General features: G+C 37.0%; 3 protein-coding genes across 3 annotated transcripts; all 3 read right to left on the bottom strand.

Annotated features, from left to right (window-relative positions):
- Positions 1-3,682: 3,682 nt before the first annotated feature.
- LOC103308597 lies at positions 3,683-4,516 on the bottom strand. The gene has a single exon (XM_008182264.1). It carries the CDS (start codon positions 4,514-4,516, stop codon positions 3,683-3,685), a length of 834 nt encoding a protein of 277 aa, XP_008180486.1.
- Positions 4,517-4,945: 429 nt separating this feature from the next.
- On the bottom strand, positions 4,946-6,889 carry LOC103308596. The gene has a single exon (XM_008182263.1). It carries the CDS (start codon positions 6,887-6,889, stop codon positions 4,946-4,948), a length of 1,944 nt encoding a protein of 647 aa, XP_008180485.1.
- A 42-nt stretch (positions 6,890-6,931) lies between these two features.
- Positions 6,932-8,805, bottom strand: LOC103308595. The gene is made up of 2 exons (XM_008182262.1): positions 8,573-8,805; positions 6,932-8,474 (listed from the first exon to the last, which is right to left on the bottom strand). Exons 1-2 carry the CDS (start codon positions 8,803-8,805, stop codon positions 6,932-6,934), a joined length of 1,776 nt encoding a protein of 591 aa, XP_008180484.1.
- Between the last annotated feature and the right edge of the window lie 2,240 nt (positions 8,806-11,045).

The following is an 11,045-nucleotide window of genomic DNA, read 5'->3' as shown; positions in this document are numbered from 1 at the left end:
TCTAAAAGCTACATTGGGAAATTCTGGGAAAATGATTGAAAGGTGCTATTGCTTCATTTAAAAATCTGCGTTCTGATGAGGCTTTTGAAAAATTTTGGCGAAAGGTTCAAGATTTTGCAAATAAAAATAATATACTATTGACAATGCTACCCACAAAGAAAGTTAGTTCTTTATTATTTATTTGAATCATATATTATTGCTTTATATTAAATAAAATACTGTATGTTTATAAAATAAAAAAAAATAAAACATACATTTAAAATGTCAGTACCTAAGTCTTTATATTGACATAGGTATTGTTATAAAAATATGTATGTATGTATCTGACTATAGTGTCAAAAGAAAAACAAACTCGCAAACGTCGTGAACCAGCCAAACTTCAAGATTGTCGAACAGGAGCAGAGTCTGAAAATAATACTTCAAACACTATTGAATATTGACGTACAACAGTTTATTTAAGAATAATTGATGCAATAATTATAAATTTAGAAAAACGTTTTTCGGAAGAAAGCTTAGAGCTGGCCGAATCCGTGGACAACTTTTTTAACTTGGATGAAAATAATAGTTTGTGTTTTATAAACACTTATAAGGTATATTTGATGAAAAATAACTATTTAAAATATTTATTACATGGTCATATCTTTTGAAATATTATTATATAAATCTGTTTATGTATATCAGGATATTTTGAAAATATCAACAACTAGTTTATCAGCAGAAATGCTGGTCCTAAAGAATAGTCTACCACCCAACTTTTATTTGAAGACTTGAAAAATCAATGTCCTAAAAGTTCGTTTCTAAATGTCTATAAACTAGTTCAAGTGGGAATGACAATTCCAATTTCTTCTTCGACGTGTGAACGCTACTTCTCAGCTATGCGTAGATTTAAAAACTAGTTACGCACCAGTATGTGCCAAGAAAGATTTACTAAGCTATCTACGCTTAGCATTGAGAGAGATCTTACCAATAAAATAGATGGGGAAATTATATTGCAAAATTCGTATTATCAAACAGAAAATTAAATTTTGTTTAACATTAATAATTAATGATCACATATTATCATATTATAACTTATAATATAATTACTTTTAAATATTTGTTTTAATTTTAAATACAAATTCATAATTATCGCAATACAGTTATTATAGTATTAGGGGAGGACATGTGGTTTCAGCAGGATGGGGCTACGTTTCACACAGCGCGTCCAACGATGGACATTCTGTGTGAACGATTTGAGGGCATGATGATTTCACGCAATGGTGACATAAACTGGCCTCCGAGATCGTGCGATTTAACGCCTTTAGACTTTTTTCTTTGGGGCTATCTTAAACAGCAGGTCTATGCAAATAAACCACAAACAATTGATGCCCTCAAAGTCAACATTACCAACGCCATCCAGCAAATTCAACCAAATTTATGCGACAAAGTGATAGAAAATTGGACCTCCCGAATACGTGCCACCAAGCAAACCCGAGGCGGACATTTGAACGATGTTATATTCCATAAATAACTGCCATATAATGTTCTTTAAAATAAAATAAAATAAAAAATAAGTAGATATCTCCCACATAACTTTATTTTTTCACTATGAAATATCGAGCGTCCTTATTGAAAAACCCGTTATTTTTACTTACATATTCAATAATATTAAGCAGTAAAAACTTTAATGTCCATATTTATATAATTATGTTATTCTTAGCGGAAAAGGCAAAAGATTTATGGGATAAATTGAGAAGGTGCTATTGCAACGCAGTAAGTAAATGTCGCGATAAGGAAAGTGGACAGGCTGCAAAAAAAGGACCATGGAAATATGAACATCAAATGTCTTTTATTTTACCATACTTAGAAAATAGAAAGTATGTACAAAAATATTTTTCATATTTTTCTTAAAGTTTTTTGGTATAATTAAACGAACAATTACTTATTTAGGACTACAAGCAATTTGAATAGTTCGATTGTAAATGAATACATTGTATAAATGGAGACATATATTCAAATGATAAAATTTAGGGTATAAAATGTAGATAATTCAAAATGCAAATGATGAAATAGGAGAAATATTAGTAGAAGAAGGAAATGTAAATGGAATAGGGAATCAGGTTCAGAATATACAATAATTTGAAAATAACGATACATCTGAAATTGGCCAAATAAAACATCCCGAAAAAGCTGATGTACAGTTATATAACCTTAAAAAAAAATAAAAAAAGTTAACAGCAATAATAATCCGACACTTCAGACGTTGGAGGTAATGAAATAAAATGCAGCTATAAAAACATGAAACGAGAAGAGAAGATCATAAAACCGAAAGTTCCTAGTGTATTTGAAAACATGGACGAAACCGATATATTTTTTCCATGTACCTACCTATGTCTAAAATGACGAAACAATTGCCACAAGTAGAACAGGCTAAAATTAAATTATTTTTAAGTAAATCTGTCTTATGTAGTAGTCGGTTGACCGTAGCCTCGTACTTGTAGAGTTTGAATATAGATTTATTAAATAAAGTAACAAACACACGTCTTTTCAGTTATAAAGTTTATTGAATTGAACATATACAGACAATGGCACTATCCATTCTCCACTCTCTGTCTTTCAATCTTGCTGTTCCTTATATCTAAATTTATCTAGAAACATCCTTCCTATATAAAAATTGCTTACTCGCAGTTTCGGGATTGGACCTGTTTATACTAATTTACAATCGTAATTTAATTTCGTAATTCTACTTGTTTTATAAATACTACATTTCTTATTTGTTTACGAACTATTACATTCTTGCTTATTTCCTATGTTTAATAATAGGTACCAATTCATAACACTCCCCTTGTTAAACGAAAGCTCATGCCCTCATGCCCTCTATTTACTTATGAGCTAGGGCCCGGATTTAAGTGCACTTAAAACCATACGAATATGCTCTAAAAAATAGCCAAAAATGCATTTTACCACAAAAATGACCATAAAAATTCATGTTTTTAGCTCATGTTACGTGGTTTGGGTAGGTACTCATGAAACTAATTATTCGACTTGATTTTTTACTTTGGGTATAAATTTATTTAGCTGATGCAAACATAACTTGAAATATTACAATTAATAATACGAAATAGCTTAGAGGGTCGAACGACGTGCACTCGGTTGCGCGATACTATGTCGACTGACTTACAATAATTTTATAGATCCGGTGTCCTGGTCGAGTCACCGATAACAGTACAACCGATAATAATAATATATAATGAGTAGTGACCGAACATGCCGCCCACCTTGGAACATTAAGTTTCAAATTTTTCTTATAGTTATTATACAAATACATTATTATGCACATTAATATATACATTGTTATACAATCAACAGCTTATACATGACATAAAAATAAAAATACATATGTACGCCAAAAAAAAAAATAAATCATGACATATGGTTACTATAAATATTAAATAATTCCACAAATTTTATACAATAAAGTTAATTAATTCCATACTATATATAATACTCGGTTATTAACCCTGACTTAAAAAAAAAAAACAATTTTTTTTTTTTACTGTTGATCGAGTGGTGAATTGCCCTCTAAGAGAAGGGGACATAAATAACGAACTGCCCGGGAAAATTCGCCTTTGCAAGTTCGCACCTTGGCCACCCGTACTTGCCCATTGGAACCGTGAATGACCTCGACTACCCTGCCCATGGATCATTGGAGCGGAGGCACATTGTCGTCGCGCATGAGCACGACCGTACCAACTCCGAGCTTAGGTCCGCTGGAGCTCATCCATTTTCCCCTTTCCTGGAGTTGCGTTAGATAATCCCTCGTCCAACGGGCCCATAACTGTTGCGTGAACTGCACAACTCGTCGCCATCTCGACAATCGATTGGTCGGGACATCTCTCTCATCACGATCGGGTAGCGAAGTTAATGCGTCACCAATAAGAAAGTGGCCGGGGGTGAGAACGGATAAATCGGAGGGATGTGAGGACAAAGGAGTTAAAGGTCGCGAATTTAAAATTGCCTCTACACGTATTAATATAGTGTTCAACTCTTCAAAAGTGAGTGAGGCATTGCCTAGTGTACGATATAAATGAGCTTTCAGTGACTTCACAGCCGCTTCCCAAAGGCCGCCGAAATGTGGTGACCTCGGTGGTATAAAGTGCCATTGAATGCTTGATTTGGATAATGTGTCCTGAATACGCTCCTGATGTTCAGTAGATTGAAAAAGTGCTTGCAATTCTTGGAGTTGACGGTTGGCGCCCACGAAATTCATTGCATTATCGGAATAAATGTCCGTGCACAGTCCGCGTCTATCACAGAACCGCTGCAACGCATTAAGAAACGCTTGAGTGGTCAGGTCGCCTACTAATTCTACGTGCACCGCCTTAGTAATAAAACAAACAAATAAGCAAGCATATGCCTTATTCAATGGAGCATTCCGCCTTAAACTGGACTTGATCATAAATGGACCCGCAAAATCTACACCTGTCTTTTTGAATGCCCGTGTAGGCCGTACTCGAGCCTCGGGAAGATCACCCATGATAGGCTGTACGAAAACAGGTCTATATTTAAAACATTTTATGCAGCGATGTACTACGCTACGCGCAATACTGCGTCCGTTAAGTGGCCAGTATTTTTGACGAACCGCAGATAATATAGCCTGTGGGCCGCCATGCATTAATCTATCATGTTCGTGTATAAATATTAATTTGGTTAAAACATTTTTCGCAGGCAAAATTATCGGATGTTGCTGCGATTCATTTAGAGTAAATGCATTTCCTAGGCGACCGCCCACCCTGATCAAATCATTTTTATCTAAAAACGGATGCAGGCGTAACAATACAATTTTAGAGCTTACTTGGCCTGATTTACGTAAGTCCTTGATCTCTCCTGTAAAATTACTAGCTTGCACTAACTTAATAATACTATTCGCAGCCTTGTCGATTTCATCTGCCTGAAGCGCACCAATTTAATTTTCTTTCTTCGACGCATTATTAATAAATCGTAGGCAAAATGCAGTAACGCGTATTAGTTTCGTTAGAGATGAGTATCTTTCTATGATCGACAAATCGTACCTGTCTGTAATTACGTGAGATACCGTTCGCGCTTCTAATAAAACTTCGTCCGCTCTACTATAGATATTATTTTCTTTCGGCCAATCAGAAACATCTTTGTGCAACCACATAGGTCCCCTCCACCACAAATTTGATTCACCGATTTTTGTAGGACAATAGCCGCGCGAAACTATATCTGCCGGGTTATCCTTGGTGCTGACGTGGTGCCACTGCGAAATCGAAGTAGTTTCATGTATTTCGCCAATGCGGTGTGCAACAAATGTTTTCCATCTTGCCGATTCCGACGATATCCAAGATAAAACGACGGTAGAGTCAGACCAAAAATATTTGTGTTCAATTGGTATAGATAAACTCGTCGCGTACTTGGCCGCCAGCCGCACTAGTAGGACGGCGGCTAATAGCTCTAGACGTGGCAATGAAATTGTTTTTAATGGTGCGACACGTGATTTCGAGCAAATTAAATTAGCTATGACCTCACCATTATAGTTTTTTACGCGGAGATATAGACAAGCGCCATATGCTGTAAGTGATGCGTCCGCGAACCCATGTAATTGTATATCCGCAATGTCACCATCAACTACGAGCGAACGCGTAATTTTTAACGTGTTTAAATGTATTAAATTTGCACGGCACTTGCGCCACTCGCCTTCAATTTCTGTTGGTAACGTTGCATCCCAATCTACCCGCGTTTGCCATATTTTTTGCATTATGATTTTAAAACAAATTATTACGGGGCTTATTAAACCAAGCGGATCGAAAATTGCGGCGATCTCGGACAATATCGCGCGTTTTGTTGGTCGCGTTTTGTTGTTGTACATTAACACTTTGTATTGATATGCATCAATGTCTTTATTCCAATAAAGTCCCAAAATTTTTGTAACATTTTCCGTATACTGCAAATCTAAGCCATTGTTGGCACTTGGTACTGCTTCAACACCAAGCAACAAGTCGGGATCGTTGCTCGACCATTTGCACAGCTCTAGACCAGCGCCCCTCAAAATCGTTATTAGGTCATCGCGTAATCTTAATGCAGACTGTTTTGACATAGCTCCGCCGAGAAAATCGTCTACATAGAAATCACAACTTAGGGCCTGACAGGCTTCGGGAAATTTTGACGACTCTTGTTCGGATAATTTTTGTAAACAGGCCGTTGCCAGGTATGAAGCGGTGACTATGCCATACGTAACAGTTTTTAGTCGATATACATTTAGTGGCTGGCTCGGGTCTTCACGCCACAAAATGCGCTGGAAATCACGTTGGCTTTCCGACACCCAAATCTGCTGGTACATTTTTTTTATATCAGCTGTGAATACGTATTTGTGTATACGAAATCGCGTCATTATAGAGACCAAATCCTCTTGTACGGTAGGTCCCTTTAGAAGCACATCATTTAGACTTTCGTTGGTACTTGTTCTCGCCGACGCATCGAAAACCACGCGCAGTTTAGTACTGGTACTGCTTTCGTTGCGAACTGCATGGTGCGGTAAATAATAACCTTTACCATCTGGAATCGTGTTTTGCGTAATTTCCATGTGTCCAAGTTCGGAGTACTCTTTCATAAATTTGCTATATTCTTCCTTGAGCTTGGTATCGGTTTGAAATCGTCGTTCTAATGATAACATTCTGCGAATGGCTACGTCATACGATTTTCCTAATTTAGGAGCATTGTCACGAAAAGGTAGACCTACTGTAAAACGCCCGTCTTCACCACGCTTTACATTTAACTCGAACTGTTGTTTACACCTTTTTTCCTCTAATGTGTATACGTTGCAATTCTTTACCTCCTCTAAGCGCCAAAATTCGGCAATTTGATTCTCTATATTTGCGAATTCGGACATTACGCTCGTACATAATGAAAATGTTGAATTTTCGGCTAGATTTTATGGCGAAGGGATGGGTCCCGCGATAACCCAACCTAAACGAGTGCCCTGGAAAATTGGCCCCCGTGAAACTGTCTGAATTTGTTCTTTAGTTAGTAATTCAAAATATATTTCGGCGCCTAAAATGATATCTACCTTTTTAGGCACGTGGAAAGATGGATCCGCCAATCTTATATCCACCGGGACCTTCAGTTCTGTCAGATTGACCGGCATCAACGGTAACTTGCTCGTTAAATTGGGAAGTGCGAAAAATTCCAAATTTAATGAATAGTCGTATATACGCGATTTAATAGTAGTTGTTACTTTGTACGTTGACGTATGCGATGCATCATTTATGCCGATTATTGAACATGATGACTTTATTCGTTTTAAATTTAAACGCCGGGTCAATGACTCGGTCATAAAATTGTGCTGCGATCCACTATCCAGTAACGCACGGCACAAAACCGGTTTATTTTGACTGTCGAATACGAGAATCTCGGCCGTTGATAACAATACCTGACCTGCTTCACTATTTTGACGTGCATGAGCATTTACCGATGCGGGTGCGCTATTAATCATTGCCTCATTAGCGATATCATTTCTATCGTTCTCCGCAGGTGGAGTGGTGTTGGACGATTCGCCGCTGTTCCCCGCACCGCCTGTATGTATATTATTATTATTAGTGCGCGACGAATGCAATCCATTATGTGGACGCGCGCATTTCGGACAATTACGTGACTTACATTTATCGGAGTGTGCGCGTAAGCATATGTTACATAATTTTAAGTCATTAATTCTTTTTATTCTCTCTAGTATTGTGAGTGCTAGAAATTTGGTACATTTATAAATTGAGTGTGGGCCATTGCAATTATAGCATCTGAAAGATGTGGTAGTTGTAAATGATGAAGACCTGTCCCCTGATTTCTTGAACCTTGGAATGTCTGTTGGTACCTGCGTATTCATGTTTTTATTTGATTCTATCACCTCCAAAATTCGAAAACGTGATTTTAAAAAATCTATTAGTATTGGCACTATGAAATCTTCCATCTTGGTCGCTTCGCTTTCCCATGCTCGTCTCGTGTTTGCATCCAGTTTTGACGTTATTAAATGAGATAACAATACGCCCCAACTGTCTGGAGTTTGCCCTAAAGACTCAAGCGCTTTTAAATGACCAGACACCGTGTCAATTAGCGTATGCAAATGTACTGCCGACTCTTTTTTCAGTGGCTGTAGATCAAATAACGCTTTCACGCGTACCTGGATCAACACCCTTTTGTTGTCGTACCTCATGATTAAACTTGTCCATGCTACTTGATAATTTTCCGTCGTAGTTTGCAGACAATCTATAACCTTTTTCGCATCTCCACTGAGACACGATCGTAAATAAAAAAATTTTTGAATGTCGCTCATCAATTTATTATCGTGTATTAACGCCATATATATATCGTAGAATGCGGCCCACTCTGTATACACTCCTGTAAACCTTGGTATCTCGATAGCAGCTAACTTGATTGCCGACTGTACGGGCTGTAGGCTTGCATGACCATTTGCTTCGTCGTTGCTGGATTCGTTCGAAGTCCGATTAGATGACGGATTTGAATTAACGCCTGGCGACGCGGCTCTAATTATTTTATTGCATTTAGCTAGTTATCATAATACAACTCCTCGAACTCGCTACGGTATTTCTCGCTCTCATTAGTTGTCTCGGTTTCTTCTTCAATTTGCGCTTGAACTTGTTGAAATTCATGCCATGTTTCTGTGGTCTTTTCCAATCTTACCGTAATTTGATCGATATCTGGACTACCTTTATTATCGCGGATGTAATTTGCTATGTGAGTTAATTGGCCTTTTAGCTGGCCCCGGCGTACGATAATGTTCGCCAGCTCACTCATTGTATTATCTATATTGTAGTGTGTACTGTGTCGCTATTCTATGCGCTGTCTAATTCTACCACGTACTTTCCACTGGCTATACTTATATACGCTAATATATAATGTCAACCGAGACTCGAGAGTGTCAGAATATTATGAATAGGTAAACGGGAAAAGGAAATAAACCCCGAAACACTGACTTATAGACTATGTGCTATTAACAACTCGCTTACCTTGCCTTCGATGACCTTGACGTAGTTCTTCCTTGACGAAGTTCTTCCTTGACGAAGTTCTTCCTTGTACTTCTCTATAATGAAGTATTGTGCACGCACTTTGGATTTCGCGTTTAAATCACTGGACGATCGATTTACGCGATGAGCACTAGATGCTCTTATGAATTAAACTGCGATATTATATAATATTATTTTGCATCAACTAAATAATCCGGTTCGAAGGACCATGTTTTTAGCTCATGTTACGTGGTTTGGGTAGGTACTCATGAAACTAATTACTCGACTTGATTTTTTACTTTGGGTATAAATTTATTTAGCTGATGCAAACATAACTTGAAATATTACAATTAATAATACGAAAAAGCTTAGAGGGTCGAACGACGTGCACTCGGTTGCGCGATACTATGTCGACTGACTTACAATAATTTTATAGATCCGGTGTCCCGGTCGAGTCACCGATAACAGTACAACCGATAATAATAATATATAATGAGTAGTGACCGAACAATGCACTTAAAAAATAAATTTTAGCACAAACATGACCTTAAAAATGCCAAATATTTTTTTTTATACAAATTGTAATTTACAAATGAGACATAATAATTATATTTATTAATTTATTATTTTATTAAAAAAAACTGAAAATATGAAATATTGACTGCTATGATGTTCACACGCATATGTTTTGCCGTTTTAGGGTATCAGTGAAGTTGGCCCCCCATATTGTCCAATCAATTTCAAACCTACACTAATATTTTGCAAATACCTTGCAATAATTTGCAAATCTATTTTTAGAATTTGCAAACGTCAACTTAAGCTGTGCGAGCGGTTTCAAAACTGGGCGGGCCAACTTCACATAGCCTCCCCACACATCGTCCGATCGATCTCGGACCGGTGCCAATATTTTGAAAATAGTTTGCAAATTATTGCAAACTCATTTTCACGGCCCCAAATAGCTTATATATGTGATCAATTAAAATCAATCAAACAAAATTATCAGAAGAATTAACTTTAAACGATATTTGTCACATGAAATTTGCTCCTATTACATCCGTGGACGTCGAAAGGAGCTTTTCCACGTACAAAAATATTCTTTCAGACAATAGAAGATCTTTGATGTTAGAACATATTTATTTATTTATTTATTTATTTGAAATACACGCCCGAAGGCAATCAGTACAGAATAATTAAATACTTAAGCTAGTTTGAACAAAAACATACATAGAAAAAACATTATAACATTACAAAATTAAATATACAATATTAACTTAATTTGTTAACACACTGGTTTTATAAGTTGGTTGTAGGTATACAATATATTGCGCATGGATCAGGATGAACAACAACTGGACTGACACTCACACAACTCGCTATCGCGAGTCGTCGGAGGTGTCACCGACCACGTTGTTCATCCCCCCACCTGTGACACCACGGGCGGGACGACGATCACGGCATCGTTGGACATCGGAGAAACGAGACTTCGAGGGCGGCGGACTCCGGTCGGCCCGCCAAAAGGTGAACATCCACAACTGCCGAAAATGTAAAACGTTATGTATGCTATGTAATATGTCATGTATAGAGGGGGGTAAGTCGGGGAATTGTCCCGTCTACCCCCCACGTATGTATATTATTTGTTGTCTTTTTCAAATAAACGATGGCGGCGTCGCGGAAGCATTGCGGAAGCAGTTCCCGCGACGTCGTCGGTTCTAAACTGAAAAAAAAAAAAAAAAAGGTATACAATATATTAAATAGAAAATATGGTTAGAAAGAAAATATATTATTTTGCAACGCTTTTTGAGAGGAATGAAAAATATCAAATTTGTTTTGTAGGTTATTACAGGAGACTAAAATGCTCTGTTAATAGGGGAAAAAAAACCGTAAAGTGTTTTGTGACTAGAAATGTGAAAGATTCTAGAATTAAATGTACGGACCTCATATATTAATTTGGCTGAACAGAAAACTATCTTTTATAGTGCCATGTAAGATTTTGTATATAAATATGACGTCCAAATATAGACGTCTTGAACT

This window comes from Acyrthosiphon pisum, unplaced genomic scaffold (genome assembly GCF_005508785.2).
Source record: "Acyrthosiphon pisum isolate AL4f unplaced genomic scaffold, pea_aphid_22Mar2018_4r6ur Scaffold_21465;HRSCAF=24052, whole genome shotgun sequence".
Classification (NCBI taxonomy): Eukaryota; Metazoa; Arthropoda; class Insecta; order Hemiptera; family Aphididae; genus Acyrthosiphon; species Acyrthosiphon pisum.
Note: the sequence above shows the minus strand (reverse complement) of the source record. Positions and strands in the feature narration are given on the sequence as shown.

Coding starts and splice junctions, on each gene's coding strand:
- LOC103308596 (XM_008182263.1), bottom strand. CDS start 6,889: ATGTCCGAATTCGCAAATATAGAGAATCAAATTGCCGAATTTTGGCGC.
- LOC103308597 (XM_008182264.1), bottom strand. CDS start 4,516: ATGGGTGATCTTCCCGAGGCTCGAGTACGGCCTACACGGGCATTCAAA.
- LOC103308595 (XM_008182262.1), bottom strand. CDS start 8,805: ATGAGTGAGCTGGCGAACATTATCGTACGCCGGGGCCAGCTAAAAGGC. Junction 8,475..8,572: donor CGTAGCGAGTTCGAGGAGTT/GTATTATGATAA, acceptor GAACGAATCCAG/CAACGACGAAGCAAATGGTC.